Here is a 17,622-nt window from a genome sequence, read left to right on the forward strand (position 1 = left end):
AGGTTTCTGTAGACCAGGTTTCTGTAGACCAGGTTTCTGTGGACCAGGTTTCTGTAGACCAGGTTTCTGTGGACCAGGTTTCTGTAGACCAGGTTTCTGTAGACCAGGTTTCTGTGGACCAGGTTTCTGTGGACCAGGTTTCTGTGGACCAGGTTTCTGTGGACCAGGTTTCTGTAGACCAGGTTTCTGTGGACCAGGTTTCTGTAGACCAGGTTTCTGTGGACCAGGTTTCTGTAGACCAGGTTTCTGTGGACCAGGTTTCTGTAGACCAGGTTTCTGTAGACCAGGTTTCTGTGGACCAGGTTTCTGTAGACCAGGTTTCTGTGGACCAGGTTTCTGTAGACCAGGTTTCTGTGGACCAGGTTTCTGTAGACCAGGTTTCTGTAGACCAGGTTTCTGTGGACCAGGTTTCTGTAGACCAGGTTTCTGTGGACCAGGTTTCTGTAGACCAGGTTTCTGTGGACCAGGTTTCTGTGGACCAGGTTTCTGTAGACCAGGTTTCTGTGGACCAGGTTTCTGTAGACCAGGTTTCTGTGGACCAGGTTTCTGTAGACCAGGTTTCTGTGGACCAGGTTTCTGTAGACCAGGTTTCTGTGGACCAGGTTTCTGTGGACCAGGTTTCTGTGGACCAGGTTTCTGTAGACCAGGTTTCTGTGGACCAGGTTTCTGTAGACCAGGTTTCTGTAGACCAGGTTTCTGTGGACCAGGTTTCTGTAGACCAGGTTTCTGTGGACCAGGTTTCTGTAGACCAGGTTTCTGTAGACCAGGTTTCTGTAGACCAGGTTTCTGTGGACCAGGTTTCTGTAGACCAGGTTTCTGTAGACCAGGTTTCTGTAGACCAGGTTTCTGTAGACCAGGGCGCTCAGACTCCTGTTCTTTCAGGTTGTGCATTCAGCCCAGCTGGATCTGCAGTTGGAGAACAACAACACAAACAGCTTCAAAACAATGACAGCTGCAAAGTTCTGTACATGCCAAAAATCTGACTGGAATGGACGTTTGTGTGTCCGCCATGACTTTGTCTGACGCGTGTCCCAGTGTCGCAGCACAGGAGGGCGCTATGGTGCAGCGGCACCACGGGTACAATGACACTAGTAAGATGAAATTATGGAGTCATTTACATTTTACAAACTATCCAAACAAAAAAAGATGTGAATAACCTGAAAAGAATGAAACTTCCGAGGAAAAATAGAAGAAATAATAAGAACATTTTTATCATATTAACCACAACTTCTGATTCGTACATGTGCGTTACAGAGCAGATGTACAAAGGCTCAGAACAGACAGGAGCTTTTGAACAGGACAGGTGTTTCTGTGGACGTTCCAGGTTGTTCATATTTGTTCATTTATTGACATTTTATTATTAGAGGAGATCAGAATTGAATGTTCTTTGCAATAAATCAGACAGAAGAAATTGGTGTTGCCATAATTTACAGGCGTGGTGTCAGATTTTGTCCTTCACGTTAACCCCAGTGGAACATCTGCGGTCAGGGTTTCTGTTGTTCTGCTGTTGTTTTGGACTTCGACGCCTTTGACTGTTCATATCTTCTGCACTTTGTAAAGTCCTCCTGCGGGCCGGATCAGAACTTTTAGGGGTTTGACACCTGAGAACTAGAACCGCAGTTCCAGTACTGGTCTGAATGTCAGTGGGTTATTATGGGATGGCAATTAGTGTCCACTGTGTCGGCTGATATGCAACTAAAACAGCAGAACCCATGAATATACAAGAGAACAGCTGGAGAAGAACTGACCACTGGAGTGACCACTGCAGTGACCACTGTGCATGAAAGGGTTAATTTTGTCGATTGAATAATAATTTTAGATCAGTTAACGTTTGAATTTCTGTTACAGTTTAATTGTTCAGCTTTGTTTAATTTTTTTTTTTTTTTTTACATTTCCTGACAAATCCGACACAAACACAGATGTTTGAATATTTAACTGTAGCTGTGTAACATTTATAGGAAATAAGATCAAATGTTTGTGTATTTATGTGAACAAATGGTTTATTTTATATTTTCGTAAAGTGTTTCCAAACCAATATCCATAAAGTATTTATATTTCTTTATATTTGTAAAACTGTGGAATGAAGGCGCCTTTGAAGGAGAAATAATTTTAAGAATAAATCTTTACTAAATTATAGTCAAAATTATGTTTGTGTGAAATAAAAAGTGTTGATTAACTGTCTGGTACCTTTAAGTGGGAGGGGTTTATCAGTTCCTGTTGACCATATATGGATTCAATAAACATTCATTGTGACGTCAGTGTTTTCGTGTCAATTGTTCCGGTTCTGTTTAACGGTGGTGCGTTCAAAGACACCTGTATGGAAGTCAATCTGTTCCATCAGATTTTGAATTAGAAAAGCCACTGAATTTCTAGCACTGATGTTTTTTTTGCACTGAAATTAAGTATCTGAATTTTTTTGTCTCCGAATTCACCTGTTCATAAATTTAGAATAAAAAATTCAGATGCAAAAAATTCAGATGCAAAACAAATTCAAATGCAAAAATTTCAGAAGCAAAAAATTCAGAAGCAAAAAATTCAGAAGCAAAAAATTCAGATGCAAAAAATTCAGATGCAAAAAATTCAAATGTAAAACATTCAAATGTAAAAAATTCTAATGCAAAAACTTCAGAAGCAAAAAATTCAGAAGCAAAAAATTCAGATGCAAAAAAATCAGAAGCAAAAAATTCAGAAGCAAAAAATTCAGAAGCAAAAAATTCAGATGCAAAAAATTCAAATGTAAAAAATTCAAATGCAAAAACTTCAGAAGCAAAAAATTCAGAAGCAAAAAATTCAGATGCAAAAAATTAAAATGCAAAAATTTCAGAAGCAAAAAATTCAGAAGCAAAAAATTCAGATGCAAAAAATTCAAATGTAAAAAATTCAAATGTAAAACCTTCAAATGTAAAAAATTCTAATGCAAAAAATTCAGAAGCAAAAAATTAAAATGCAAAAATTTCAGAAGCAAAAAATTCAGAAGCAAAAAATTCAGATGCAAAAAATTCAAATGTAAAAAATTCAAATGTAAAACCTTCAAATGTAAAACATTCAAATACAAAAACTTCAGAAGCAAAAACTTCAGAAGCAAAAAATTCAGAAGCAAAAAATTCAAATGTAAAAAATTCAAATGTAAAACCTTCAAATGTAAAAAATTCTAATGCAAAAAATTCAGAAGCAAAAAATTCAGATGCAAAAAAATCAGAAGCAAAAAATTCAGAAGCAAAAAATTCAGATGCAAAAAATTCAGATGCAAAAAATTCAGAAGCAAAAATTCAGAAGCAAAAAATTCAGAAGCAAAAAATTCAGATGCAAAAAAATTCAGATGCAAAAAATTCAGAAGCAAAATATTCAGATCACACATCTGCGCTGACCGTCTTCCTGCATCGGTGTCACATGACCAACCTGACGGAACTGGATTGGCTGGCTGTCGGTTCCACTTCAGATAGAATCAGTAGCTTTTCCTTGGTGTCCCGGATCTGTGATCGGAATTTTTGATTCTGAATTTTTTGCATCAGATTTTTTTTATTCTAAATTCATGAACACGGGCGAATTCAGAGATAAAAAAGTCAGACACTTAATTTCAGTGCAAAACAAATGCTAGTGCTCTGGAGTCCATGGCTTTTCTAATTCCAGATCTGATCAGACAGACTTCAGACACTCGGACCGTTGTGTGACAGACAGAATTCTGGACTCTGATTGGCTGATCCTTAAACTGTGTGAAGGTCTGTGTGTTTACCTGGCTGTTGCTAGGCAACCACAGCGCCGTGCTGTAACCTGATAGGCCGACGCCGGCAGCCAATAGAAACCTGAGATCAGCTCCACTTTCTATTGGCTGATCACGTGACAGATCAATAATTAATCCCATTAGATTATTATTTCTGTTGTTGTTTACATGTTGATTATGACACATACCTGCAGATATTGATCACTTATTGATCTGGATTTATCTTCATAATAATCAATGTTTTGTATTTATTATGTTTTTTAAGTCAAATAAACAAATGAAATAAATAACAACATTCAACACAACATTATTTGGACTTTTTCTGTGAACATGTCACATGTTAATTATACAATGACTTCAGTTTATGTTCTGAAAACATGATGAAGGCGTTCACGAACGAATCAGTGAAAATAAACTAAAGCTGAGTCAACGTCTGCTGTGGCCGAGCGAGGTTCAATTATTAATGGGACAGCCTCTCTCTCTCTCTCTCTCTCTCTCTCTCTCTCTGAAGCACAAAGAAGAAGAAGAAGAAGAGACGAGGAATAAAACAACAGGAAGAAAAGAAACAAAAGAAAAATAACAACAGATAGACGACAACACAATAAAAGAAGAAAAGAGAAGAAATAAAGGGAAAAAATCAAACCAAAGAGAAAGAAGGAAAAAAAAGAGTGAAGAGGAAAGAAAAGAGTCTGAACCAGATGGAGAGAAACGACGGAAGAGAGAGAGAGACGACAAAAGGGAGAAACTAACAAGAAGAAGAAGAAGAAGAAGAAGAAGAGGAGGAGGAGGAGGAGGAGGATGTGAGTCAGTCCACAGGTGGGTGAGTTTACAGACGGACACAAGACAGAATATGAGGACTGACTGATGACATCACAGTGATGTCACAGTTATCTGATGGAATGTGTGTGTGGGTCAGAGCTGCAGGACTGACTGATGACATCACAGTGATGTCACAGTTATCTGATGGAATGTGTGTGTGGGTCAGAGCTGCAGGACTGACTGATGACATCACAGTGATGTCACAGTTATCTGATGGAATGTGTGTGTGGGTCAGAGCTGCAGGACTGACTGATGACATCACAGTGATGTCACAGTTATCTGATGGAATGTGTGTGTGGGTCAGAGCTGCAGGACTGACTGATGACATCACAGTGATGTCACAGTTATCTGATGGAATGTGTGTGTGGGTCAGAGCTGCAGACGTGTGAACAGACAGAGGTTGGACTGGATCTGACTCAGACAGGACCGAAGGGTCGGAGCTTTTGGTTTTACCTCCACCAAGGAGGGTAGGTTTTTGCCAGGGTTTGTTTGTTTGTTGTTTGTTTGTTTGTTTGTTTGTTTGTTAGCAAGATAACTGAAAAAGTTATGGACGGATTTTCATGAAACTTTCAGGAAATGTTGATACTGGCACAAGGAAGAAATGAGTACATTTTGGTGGTGATGGGGTGATCTACTAATTATTATTATTATTATTATTATTATTATTATTATTATTATTATTATTATTATTATTATTATTATCACCACCATCATTATCATTGTTTTACTTATTTATTTATTTATTTATTTAAATTTTTTTCCATCAACTTGAGCCATAAACAAAAATATTGAATATTCAATAACTGTCAGATTTTGAATCTTTTAAATAACAAGTTTGTAAAGAAAACCAACCACATTTTTTGTACAAACCCAATATTCTATGTTGAAATAGTTGAATGTATTTGTTTATTTCTTCTGTCTGTGGTTCACTCCACCTCTGGGTCATATTCTTATTATTTTTGGTCACATGTTCAGTGTGTATTTGTACTCACTGGTTGAAGGGTGTTAGTGTAGGAATTTAACACTGTTTATTATGGGATGGATTTAGTGGATGGATCAGAATTTAAACAAAATGAACAAGTGTTGAATTCAAATAATCGGAGTTTTAGGAACAGGAAGTGGACGGTGGTTGTGGGTTCAGATCCCAGGTGTTTGTGTCCGACTGCAGCTGAAGCTCCTCTGACCCTAACATGACTCCCATTAAATGCTCAAATCTGTTCAGTTGTTTTCATTTCATTGACTCCAAATGTGTTGAACCCGTTCATCTCTCAGACCAGTTGGTTCAGACTCAGTCTGATCCCAGATCAGTGGACTGGATGTTGTTCACTCCTCCTCCATTCCCGTGTCTGCGTTCTCATTGGTCCATGCACTTCAATGGGACTGAGTGGAACTGGTTTAAAACCACTACAGACTGGACCAGCACTGGACACATCACACCTGTCGTCCCGCCCCTGGATGCTCGGCGTCTCTGGGGGTGAACGGAGCCGTGGGCGGAGCTCGGCCGGGCCGGACGCTGAGCTTCTGCGCTCTAATGGGAGGGCGGGTCCGAAGGCTGAATGCGGTTTGATTGACAGCTGTTTTCAGATGTGCTCCTTCACTGACACAGTTCAGTTTAATACGACACACATTCTGATGTGGAATCACACAAACCACATGAACTGTTCATTTACTGACCTGGAAGAAAACACACACACACACACACACATGACAAGGAACAGACGGATGAACTTGTGTTTGAATACCTGGACAGTGTTTCGGATGTGAGTCCATGGTCTGACAGAACAGCTGCTGGTCTGTTCAGGTCTGCGTGAACACGGGTCTGGAATCCTGTCTGTACACACACACCTTTAAATACTGTCTGCTGTCCACAACAGCTGACCGGACCCAGTTTGGTCAAATGGACATGTGACCACATGTCCAGGAGACGCTCAGTGTTAGCTCTGATTACCCATGATGCTCAGCTCCTCCCAGAGGCTACGGTGGCTCATCTAGAACAAACAGGCTGATGGTTCTGTGGTGTGTTTGGGCTGGAGCACGGTTCTGTTCACAGCAGAACCGGACCGGACCAGAGTCTGTTTGGAAGTGGACCCAGAACCACCTGGTCTGGGTCCACCTCCAGACCACCTACAGGAGGTGGTCCTGGGTCCACTTGTTCAGTTCAAATCAGAGTTCATGTTTGTGTTTACACCAAAAACAAAGTCTAGACTTTCTGACAAACGAACTCTGGTCTGTTTGTGTGTTTGTTTGTTTTTTTAATTAATTCATTAATTAGCACATCATAAAACAGCAAGAGAAAACTTAAAAAAAGAACTTTGAAACACAGAACATCATTGTGCAGGAGAGGACAGAAACCAAAGAAGGCTGATATGAAAACCTCCCCAGAAATGAACAATACACAGAAAAAAGACTAAAGAATTCCAAACCCAACAGAACTGAAGGAAAAACAATTCAAATGTAAATCAGATCACATGACCCACAGCCTACATTTCCCATGAATCCCGGTCCTTTTCAGATGCTTTTGAAACAAATGTTTGAAATGACCTCAGTGCAGTCGTTGTGAACCCACCTTCAGTCACATGTCTTTGATTTTTAGGGTCTGACTGTGGACGCTGGTTCAACAGGTCCACCTGAGAAACTCACAACACCTCCAAACCCAGACCCAGGTTCTGACCCCCCAGCAGGCCCGGTTCTGACCCCCCAGCAGGCCAAGTTCTGACCCCACAGCGGGCCCGGTTCTGACCCCACAGCAGGCCCGGTTCTGACCCCACAGCAGGCCAAGTTCTGACCCCACAGCGGGCCCGGTTCTGACCCCACAGCAGGCCAAGTTCTGACCCCACAGCGGGCCCGGTTCTGACCCCACAGCAGGCCCGGTTCTGACCCCACAGCGGGCCAAGTTCTGACCCCACAGCAGGCCCGGTTCTGACCCCACAGCAGGCCAAGTTCTGACCCCACAGCAGGCCCGGTTCTGACCCCACAGCAGGCCAAGTTCTGGACCCCACAGCGGGCCCGGTTCTGACCCCACAGCAGGCCCGGTTCTGACCCCACAGCGGGCCCGGTTCTGACCCCCCAGCAGGCCCGGTTCTGAACCCACAGCAGGCCAAGTTCTGACCCCCACAGCGGGCCCGGTTTGACCCCACAGCGGGCCCGGTTCTGACCCCCCAGCAGGCCAAGTTTCTGACCCCACAGTGGGCCCGGTTCTGACCCCACAGCGGGCCCGGTTCTGACCCCCCAGCGGGCCCGGTTCTGACCCCACAGCAGGCCCGGTTCTGACCCACCAGTGGGCCCGGTTCTGACCCCACAGCAGGCCAAGTTCTGACCCGACAGCGGGCCCGGTTCTGACCCCACAGCGGGCCCGGTTCTGACCCCCCAGCAGGCCCAGTTCTGAACCCACAGCAGGCCCGGTTCTGACCCACCAGTGGGCCCGGTTCTGACCCCACAGCAGGCCCGGTTCTGACCCCCCCACCAGGCCCGGTTCTGACCCCCCAGCGGGCCCGGTTCTGAACCCACAGCGGGCCCGGTTCTGACCCACCAGTGGGCCCGGTTCTGACCCACCAGTGGGCCCGGTTCTGACCCCACAGCAGGCCCGGTTCTGACCCCCACCGGGCCCGGTTCTGACCCCCCACCAGGCCCGGTTCTGACCCCCCAGCGGGCCCGGTTCTGACCCCTCACCGGGCCCGGTTCTGACCCCCCAGCGGGCCCGATTCTGACCCCCCAGCGGGCCCGGTTCTGACCCCCCAGTGGGCCCGGTTCTGACCCCCAGCGGGCCCGGTTCTGACCCCACAGCGGGCCCGGTTCTGACCCCTCAACAGGCCCGGTTCTGACCCCCAGCGGGCCCGGTTCTGACCCCACAGCGGGCCCGGTTCTGACCCCTCAACGGGCCCGGTTCTGACCCCCCAGCAGGCCCGGTTCTGAACCCAACAGCAGGCCAAGTTCTGACCCCACAGCGGGCCCGGTTCTGACCCCCCAGCGGGCCCGGTTCTGACCCCCCACCGGGCCCGGTCCTGACCCCCAGCGGGCCCGGTTCTGACCCCACAGCGGGCCCGGTTCTGACCCCTCAACAGGCCCGGTTCTGACCCCCAGCGGGCCCGGTTCTGACCCCACAGCGGGCCCGGTTCTGACCCCTCAACGGGCCCGGTTCTGACCCCCCAGCAGGCCCGGTTCTGAACCCACAGCAGGCCAAGTTCTGACCCCACAGCGGGCCCGGTTCTGAACCCACAGCAGGCCCGGTTCTGAACCCACAGCAGGCCAAGTTCTGACCCCACAGCGGGCCCGGTTCTGACCCCCCAGCGGGCCCGGTTCTGACCCCACAGCGGGCCCGGTTCTGAACCACAGCAGGCCCGGTTCTGACCCACCAGAGGGCCCGGTTCTGACCCCACAGCAGGCCAAGTTCTGACCCACAGCGGGCCCGGTTCTGACCCCCCAGCAGGCCCAGTTCTGACCCCACAGCGGGCCCGGTTCTGACCCCACAGCGGGCCCGGTTCTGACCCCACAGCAGGCCCGGTTCTGAACCCACAGCAGGCCCGGTTCTGACCCACCAGTGGGCCCGGTTCTGACCCCACAGCAGGCCCGGTTCTGACCCCCCCACCAGGCCCGGTTCTGACCCCCCAGCGGGCCGGTTCTGAACCCACAGCGGGCCCTGTTCTGACCCACCAGTGGGCCCGGTTCTGACCCCACAGCAGGCCCGGTTCTGACCCCCCAGCGGGCCCGGTTCTGACCCCCCACCAGGCCCGGTTCTGACCCCCCAGCGGGCCCGGTTCTGACCCCTCAACAGGCCCGGTTCTGACCCCCCAGCGGGCCCGGTTCTGACCCCCAGCGGGCCCGGTTCTGACCCCCAGCGGGCCCGGTTCTGACCCCACAGCGGGCCCGGTTCTGACCCCTCAACAGGCCCGGTTCTGACCCCCCAGTGGGCCCGGTTTCTGACCCCACAGCGGGCCCGGTTCTGACCCCTCAACAGGCCGGTTCTGACCCCCCAGCAGGCCCGGTTCTGACCCCCCAGCAGGCCCGGTTCTGACCCACAGCGGGCCCGGTTCTGACCCCTCAACAGGCCCGGTTCTGACCCCTCAACGGGCCCGGTTCTGACCCCCCAGCGGGCCCGGTTCTGACCCCCCAGCGGGCCCGGTTCTGACCCCACAGCGGGCCCGGTTCTGACCCCTCAACAGGCCCGGTTCTGACCCCCAGTGGCCCGGTTCTGACCCACACAGCGGGCCCGGTTCTGACCCCTCAACAGGCCCGGTTCTGACCCCCCAGCAGGCCCGGTTCTGACCCCCCAGCAGGCCCGGTTCTGACCCCACAGCGGGCCCGGTTCTGACCCCTCAACAGGCCCGGTTCTGACCCCCCAGCAGGCCCGGTTCTGACCCCACAGCGGGCCCGGTTCTGACCCCCCAGCAGGCCCGGTTCTGACCCCACAGCGGGCCCGGTTCTGACCCCTCAACAGGCCCGGTTCTGACCCCCCAGCAGGCCCGGTTCTGACCGTGTCTTTGTCCTCGTTTCTGTTCGGACAGAAATCCAATCAGGACAAAATGTTGGACATCAAGAAAAAAGAGGACGAAGAAGAAGAAGAGGAGGAGACGCAACAGCCCCTCCCCCCTCCTCCGCCTCCCGTTGACATGGAGACGATGACATCGCTGAGGAAGCAGGACCTGGTGTGCATCGTGTGCTTCGGCAGTTATGACTTGGCTGCGCGGTTGCCACGGCGACTGCACTGCGGCCACGCCTTCTGCCAGGCCTGTCTGAAGAGACTGGACACGGTGATCAACGAACAGGTGAGTGATGATGTCATCAGCGGGGTGGGTGGGCGGGCGGTACGGGCCACGCCCCCTGAATCCACAGGTTCCAGACCGGCGGCGGTCCGTCCGCGAGTGGACGACCATCACGTTCCTTAAATGTCAGGGTCTAGGGTCGGCTCCAGATTCAGTTCTGGTTTTCCCTCAGCTGTCCCTGGACCATCAGCTGTGGTCCCTGGACCATCAGCTGATGGTCCAGGGACCATCAGCTGGTGGTCCAGACCACCTTTAAGCAGCAGTGTTAGCCAATACACCAGCACCTGCATCCAGGTCCTGTTGGAGCTGGTTCTGCCCCGGGACCAGGTCCAAAAACCTTTGTTCACAGTTTGGACCACTTTCATATGCGGTCCTAAATCTGATCCGGACCACTTTCATATGTGGTCCTAAATCTGATCCGGACCACTTTCATATGCGGTCCTAAATCTGATCCGAACCACTTTCATATGCGGTCCTCAATCTGATCCGGACCACTTTCATATGCGGTCCTAAATCTGATCCGAACCACTTTCATATGCGGTCCTCAATCTGATCCAGACCACTTTCATATGCGGTCCTAAATCTGATCCGGACCACTTTCATATGCAGTCCTAAATCTGATAAGGACCACTTTCATATGCGGTCCTAAATCTGACCCGGACCACTTTCATATGCGGTCCTAAATCTGATCCGAACCACTTTCATATGCGGTCCTCAATCTGATCCGGACCACTTTCATATGCGGTCCTAAATCTGATCCGGACCACTTTCATATGCAGTCCTAAATCTGATAAGGACCACTTTCATATGCGGTCCTAAATCTGACCCGGACCACTTTCATATGCGGTCCTAAATCTGATCTGAACCACTTTCATATGCGGTCCTAAATCTGACTCGGACCACTTTCATATGCGGTCCTAAATCTGACCCGGACCACTTTCATATGCGGTCCTAAATCTGACCTGGACCACTTTCATATGCGGTCCTAAATGTGATCCGGACCACTTTCATATGCGGTCCTAAATCTGACCCGGACCACTTTCATATGCGGTCCTAAATCTGATCCGGACCACTTTCTCCTACTGTGTGGGCGGAGCCTCAGAGACAGATGGATTCACATGGACCAGGACACACAGGGACAGTTTTAGAGAACCCTCAACATGGTCCAGTTACACCTGTAGAGGTTAAAGCGGGTTCAGGTCTGGGTTCTGGCTCTGAAGGTTCTGATTGCTAACGCTGTAGTTTTTGTGGTTCTGGTTCTGGTATCTAACACTGTCCTTTCTGTGGTTCTGGTCCAGGTTCTGGTTCTGGTATCTAACACTGTCCTTTCTGTGGTTCTGGTCCAGGGTCTGGGTCTGGTTGCTAACCCTGTCCTTTTTCTGGTTCTGGTCCAGGTTCTGGGTCTGGTTGCTAACCCTGTCCTTTTTCTGGTTCTGGTCCAGGTTCTGGTTCTGGTCGCTAACCCTGTCCTTTTCTGGTTCTGGTCCAGGTTCTGGTTCTGGTCGCTAACCCTGTCCTTTTTCTGGTTCTGGTCCAGGTTCTGGGTCTGGTTGCTAACCCTGTCCTTTTTCTGGTTCTGGTCCAGGTTCTGGGTCTGGTTGCTAACCCTGTCCTTTTTCTGGTTCTGGTCCAGGTTCTGGTTCTGGTCGCTAACCCTGTCCTTTTTCTGGTTCTGGTCCAGGGTCTGGGTCTGGTCGCTAACCCTGTCCTTTTTCTGGTTCTGGTCCAGGTTCTGGGTCTGGTTGCTAACCCTGTCCTTTTTCTGGTTCTGGTCCAGGTTCTGGTTCTGGTCGCTAACCCTGTCCTTTTTCTGGTTCTGGTCCAGGTTCTGGTTCTGGTCGCTAACCCTGTCCTTTTTCTGGTTCTGGTCCAGGTTCTGGGTCTGGTTGCTAACCCTGTCCTTTTTCTGGTTCTGGTCCAGGTTCTGGTTCTGGTCGCTAACCCTGTCCTTTTTCTGGTTCTGGTCCAGGTTCTGGTTCTGGTCGCTAACCCTGTCCTTTTTCTGGTTCTGGTCCAGGTTCTGGTTCTGGTCGCTAACCCTGTCCTTTTTCTGGTTCTGGTCCAGGGTCTGGGTCTGGTCGCTAACCCTGTCCTTTTTCTGGTTCTGGTCCAGGTTCTGGTTCTGGTCGCTAACCCTGTCCTTTTTCTGGTTCTGGTCCAGGGTCTGGGTCTGGTCGCTAACCCTGTCCTTTTTCTGGTTCTGGTCCAGGTTCTGGGTCTGGTTGCTAACCCTGTCCTTTTTCTGGTTCTGGTCCAGGTTCTGGTTCTGGTCGCTAACCCTGTCCTTTTTCTGGTTCTGGTCCAGGTTCTGGTTCTGGTCGCTAACCCTGTCCTTTTTCTGGTTCTGGTCCAGGTTCTGGTTCTGGTCGCTAACCCTGTCCTTTTTCTGGTTCAGGTCCAGGTTCTGGTTCTGGTCGCTAACCCTGTCCTTTTTCTGGTTCTGGTCCAGGTTCTGGGTCTGGTTGCTAACCCTGTCCTTTTTCTGGTTCTGGTCCAGGTGTGGATCCCCTGCCCCCAGTGCAGACAGAACACCCCTCGGCCCAGAGGAGGAGCCTCTAACCTGGACCTGGACCTGGCCTCCTTCCTGGGGGTGAAGTCCCAGCAGACCGCCACCTCCTGCTCCTCCTCCTCCTGGAGCTCCGCCCGCAGGGAGGGGCCCGTCGCCGGGGAGACGACCCCCGACGGGAAGCTGTGGCTGGGGAAGGAGGCGGCCGACGACAGCTGGTCCCACGGAGGATTGGCCGAGCCCCGCTTCCATCGCTACGGCAACTGCTGCCCCACCTCCTCCTATTGGCTGTGCTGTTGGTTCTGCTGCCCGGGGCGGGGCTAAAGCAGGGGGGTGGGGCTAAAAGTGACCTGTGGTGGTAATGAATGAAAACTACAGAAGTAAATCTGTTCCATCAGATTTTGAATTAGAAAAGTCACTGAATTTCTAACACTGAATTTTTTTTTGCACTGAAATTAAGTATCTGATTTTTTTGTCTCTGAATTCAACTATGTTCATAAATTTAGAAAAAAACAAAAAATTCAGATGCAAAAAATTCAGGCGCAAAAAATTCAGACACAAAAAATTCTGATGCTAAAAATTCCGACCACACATCCGTGCTGACCGTCTTCCTGCATCGGCGTCACATGACCAACCTAACAGAACTGGATTGGCTGGCTGTCGGTTCGACTTCAGACAGAATCGATTGCTTTTCCCTGGTGTCCCGGATGTGTGATCGGAATGTTTTGCATTTGAAATTTTTAAATTCTAAATTTATAAACACAGTAAAACTGAGAGGTAAAAAATTCAGATACTTAATTTCGGTGCAAAAAATGTCAGTGCTAGAAATTCCATGGCTTTTCTAATTCAGAATCTGATGAGACAGATTTAGTTCCACACAAAATTCAAACAGGATATTTAACAGTCTGAATAAAACGCTTTAACCTCCTGATTCTGTTTAATTGAATCCTTTATAAAAATATAAATAAAACAAAAACAAGGACAAGATGAAGACGACACAATGATCACTGAAGAAGGAAAGTTCTGCACGCGTCACTTTATCGAATGTTATTTATTATCAAAGTTCAGACAGAAAACGTCAAATGTGAGTCCACGTTTGTTTTTACGAACATTTGCTTTTCGGACGTAAAGGACGTTTGATTCCAGGAAACCTGACTCCAGTGGAAGACCACGCCTTAATGAAGACCACGCCCCCACACCCTAATGAAGACCACGCCCCTGACGAATGGAAAAAATATTTTTACAAAAAAAGTCAAAGGGGCGGGGCTTAGTTTGGTCATGCTGTTACATTTTGTCAAACAAAAAAAACAAACAAGCTGAGGTTCAAGTGTTCTGATTGGACAATGGTAACATGGAATCTGGGTTGTGGGAGGAGTCAACTGAGGTTTCCACCAATCACCTTCCTTCCACCTTTAACCTCAGTCACACGTCTGGTGGGCGGAGTCACAGTTCACCTGTACATGTAGGTGAGCGGCTTTGGCATTTCGCCCTCATGAGGCACAAGGCATTCTGGGTGTCGGAGTCCCCCCGTGGCTCAGCCAATCAGAGGCTGCCGAGCCCCTCCCCCATGCGAATCCTCTGTCCGGGCTGCAGGTTAAAGGTGAATCCTCTGGGGGCCTCGAACAGCAGCACGATGGTGGAGCCCAGGTTGAACTCCCCCAGAGGTTCGCCCTTCTGAAGAGACACGCCCCCTCCGTCTGCACAGGCCACGCCCCCTCCGTCTGCACAGGCCACGCCCCCCTGGGACACCTGTGCATCTATAGCGGCATAGGCGCGGTCGTGGAACGAACCTTTACTGTAACGAGGAGCGTTGGTCTGCAGTTCCTGAAGAGAGGAGCACAACAGAGGGGTCACCAACAGAGGGGTCACCAACAGAGGGGTCACTAACAGAGGGGTCACCAACAGAGGGGTCACCAACAGAGGGGTCACTAACAGAGGGGTCACCAACAGAGGGGTCACCAACAGAGGGGTCACTAACAGAGGGGTCACTAACAGAGGGGTCACCAACAGAGGGGTCACCAACAGAGGGGTCACTAAAAACAGACGAGTCACTAAACACAGACGAGTCACTAAACACAGACGAGTCACTAAAAACAGATGAGTCACTAAACACAGATGAGTCACTAAACACAGACAAGTCACTAAACACAGACGAGTCACTAAAAACAGACGAGTCACTAAAAACAGATGAGTCACTAAACACAGACAAGTCACCAAACACAGACAAGTCACTAAAAACAGATGAGTCACTAAACACAGACAAGTCACCAAACACAGACGAGTCACTAAAAACAGACGAATCACTAAAAACAGATGAGTCACTAAACACAGACGAGTCACCAAACACAGACGAGTCACTAAAAACAGATGAGTCACTAAACACAGACGAGTCACTAAACACAGACGAGTCACCAAACACAGACGAGTCACTAAAAACAGATGAGTCACTAAAAACAGATGAGTCACTAAACACAGACAAGTCACTAAACACAGACGAGTCACTAAAAACAGACGAGTCACTAAAAACAGATGAGTCACAAAAACAGAGTCACTAAAAACAGACGAGTCACTAAACACAGACGAGTCACCAAACACAGACGAGTCACTGAAAACAGATGAGTCACTAAACACAGACGAGTCACTAAACACAGACAAGTCACTAAACAAAACAGACGAGTCACTAAACACAGACGAGTCACTAAAAACAGATGAGTCACTAAAAACAGATAAGTCACTACACAAAACAAACGAGTCACCACACAAAACAGACAAGTCACTAAAAACAGACGAGTCACTCCACAAAACAGATGAGTCACTACACAAAACAAACGAGTCACTATACAAAACAGACGAGTCACTAAAAACAGACGAGTCACTACACACAATAGATGAGTCACTAAAAACAGATGAGTCATTACACAAAACAGACAAGCCACTAAAAACAGAGGAGTCACTACACAAAACAGACAAGTCACTAAAACAGACGAGTCACTACACACAACAGACAAGTCACTAAAAACAGACGAGTCACTACACAAAACAGACGAGTCACTACACAAAACAGACAAGTCAGTGCACAAAGCAGATGAGTCACACAAAACAGACGAGTCACTACACAAAACAGACGAGTCACTATGCACAACAAACGAGTCACTGCACAAAACAGATGAGTCACTACACAAAACAGACGAGTCACTACACAAAACAGACGAGTCTTTACACAAAACAGACGAGTCACTATACACAGACAAGTCACTACACAAAACAGATGAGTCACTAAACACAGACGAGTCACTAAAAACAGATGAGTCACTAAAAACAGATAAGTCACTACACAAAACAAACGAGTCACCACACAAAACAGACGAGTCACTAAAAACAGACGAGTCACTCCACAAAACAGATGAGTCACTACACAAACAAACGAGTCACTATACAAAACAGACGAGTCACTAAAAACAGACGAGTCACTACACACAATAGACGAGTCACTAAAAACAGATGAGTCATTACACAAAACAGACAAGCCACTAAAAACAGAGGAGTCACTACACAAAACAGACAAGTCACTAAAAACAGACGAGTCACTACACACAACAGACAAGTCACTAAAAACAGACGAGTCACTACACAAAACAGACGAGTCACTACACAAAACTGACAAGTCAGTGCACACAGCAGATGAGTCACACAATACAGACGAGTCACTACACAAAACAGACGAGTCACTATGCACAACAAACGAGTCACTGCACAAAACAGATGAGTCACTACACAAAACAGACGAGTCACTACACAAAACAGACGAGTCTTTACACAAAACAGACGAGTCACTATACACAACAGACGAGTCACTGCACAAAACAGACGAGTCACACAAAACAGACGAGTCACACAAAACAGACGAGTCACTACACAAAAAAGATGAGTCACTAAAAACAGACAAGTTACACAAAACAGACGAGTCAGTACACACAAACGGTCACTGTCGTCTTTTTCTCACCTTGTCAAAGTACAGTCTGATGGAACCGACGTTTGTGGCTCCAACCGCTGTAAACGAGAAGAAGCCGTGCTCCCATTGGCCGGTGAGAGCCACACGCTCGTTAAGACAGAAGAGCTCTTTGACCCAACGAGCCACGCCCGGATTAACTGACATTAACGAACCTGAGAGAGAGAGAGAGAGAGAGAGAGAGGAAACAGGTGGAGTAAACAGCTGGAGGAGTGAACAGGTGGAGGTAAACAGGTGGAGTAAACAGATGGAGGAGGTGACCATGTGAACAGGTGGGTGGAGCCACATACCTGGGAAGTGTCGTCGTAGCTCCACCCTCCAGTCGGTGGGGGAGTGGAAGCAGTGGTAGTCACCTGGTGCCAGGTAGATGACCACGTGGAACAGCTGAGTGTCAGGACGCCACAGGAGGCCGTCCTGAAAGGAGGAGGGGGCGGAGTCTGAAACAACAGACACGCCCACAGGCTGTAACACAACTGTCACCTGGAGCTTCAAAAACAAATGTCCTGCCCCCTTGTCCATAGAAGGAAGTTCCTTAAAAAAAAAACAGTGGGTGTGGTCTTACCATTGCTCCGCCTTGTTTGTGGACCCAGGAAGTTCTCCAGGCTGTAGGTGATGCCCTTCACCTGCTCCACCTCTGAGTTCTTCACCTGACCGAAGTGAAGGATCCGCCCATCAGCTGGAGACGTCTGGACAGATGGACAGAGACACAGACACACACACAGACAGACAGACACACACACACACACACACACACACACACAGACACACACACAGACACACACACAGACAGACAGACACACACACAGAC

At 48.4% G+C, this 17,622-nt stretch overlaps 2 protein-coding genes across 3 annotated transcripts in view; one reads left to right on the forward strand and one right to left on the reverse strand.

Moving 5' to 3' along the window:
- The first annotated feature begins 4,509 nt into the window (after positions 1-4,509).
- Positions 4,510-13,209, forward strand: LOC115416643 (RING finger protein 224-like). 2 transcript variants are annotated; one of them, XM_030130485.1, is made up of 3 exons: positions 4,510-4,537; positions 10,042-10,302; positions 12,797-13,209. In XM_030130485.1, exons 2-3 carry the CDS (start codon positions 10,060-10,062, stop codon positions 13,127-13,129), a joined length of 576 nt encoding a protein of 191 aa, XP_029986345.1. In that variant the 5' UTR covers positions 4,510-4,537; positions 10,042-10,059; the 3' UTR covers positions 13,130-13,209. The 2 variants fall into 2 exon arrangements, with proteins under 2 accessions (XP_029986345.1, XP_029986346.1); XM_030130486.1 differs by lacking the exon at positions 4,510-4,537 and having other exon boundaries at positions 10,005-10,302.
- Positions 13,210-13,840: 631 nt separating this feature from the next.
- LOC115416639 (phosphatidylserine decarboxylase proenzyme, mitochondrial-like) overlaps positions 13,841-17,622 on the reverse strand; it is a gene marked incomplete at its 5' end in the record, with an annotated part of 14,255 nt that continues 10,473 nt past the window's right edge. The window contains 4 exon segments of the mRNA XM_030130475.1: positions 13,841-14,629; positions 16,809-16,969; positions 17,105-17,251; positions 17,377-17,500. Of these exon segments, the coding sequence (XP_029986335.1) occupies positions 14,348-14,629; positions 16,809-16,969; positions 17,105-17,251; positions 17,377-17,500 (714 nt within the window).

This window comes from Sphaeramia orbicularis, unplaced genomic scaffold (genome assembly GCF_902148855.1).
Source record: "Sphaeramia orbicularis unplaced genomic scaffold, fSphaOr1.1, whole genome shotgun sequence".
Taxonomy (NCBI): Eukaryota; Metazoa; Chordata; class Actinopteri; order Kurtiformes; family Apogonidae; genus Sphaeramia; species Sphaeramia orbicularis.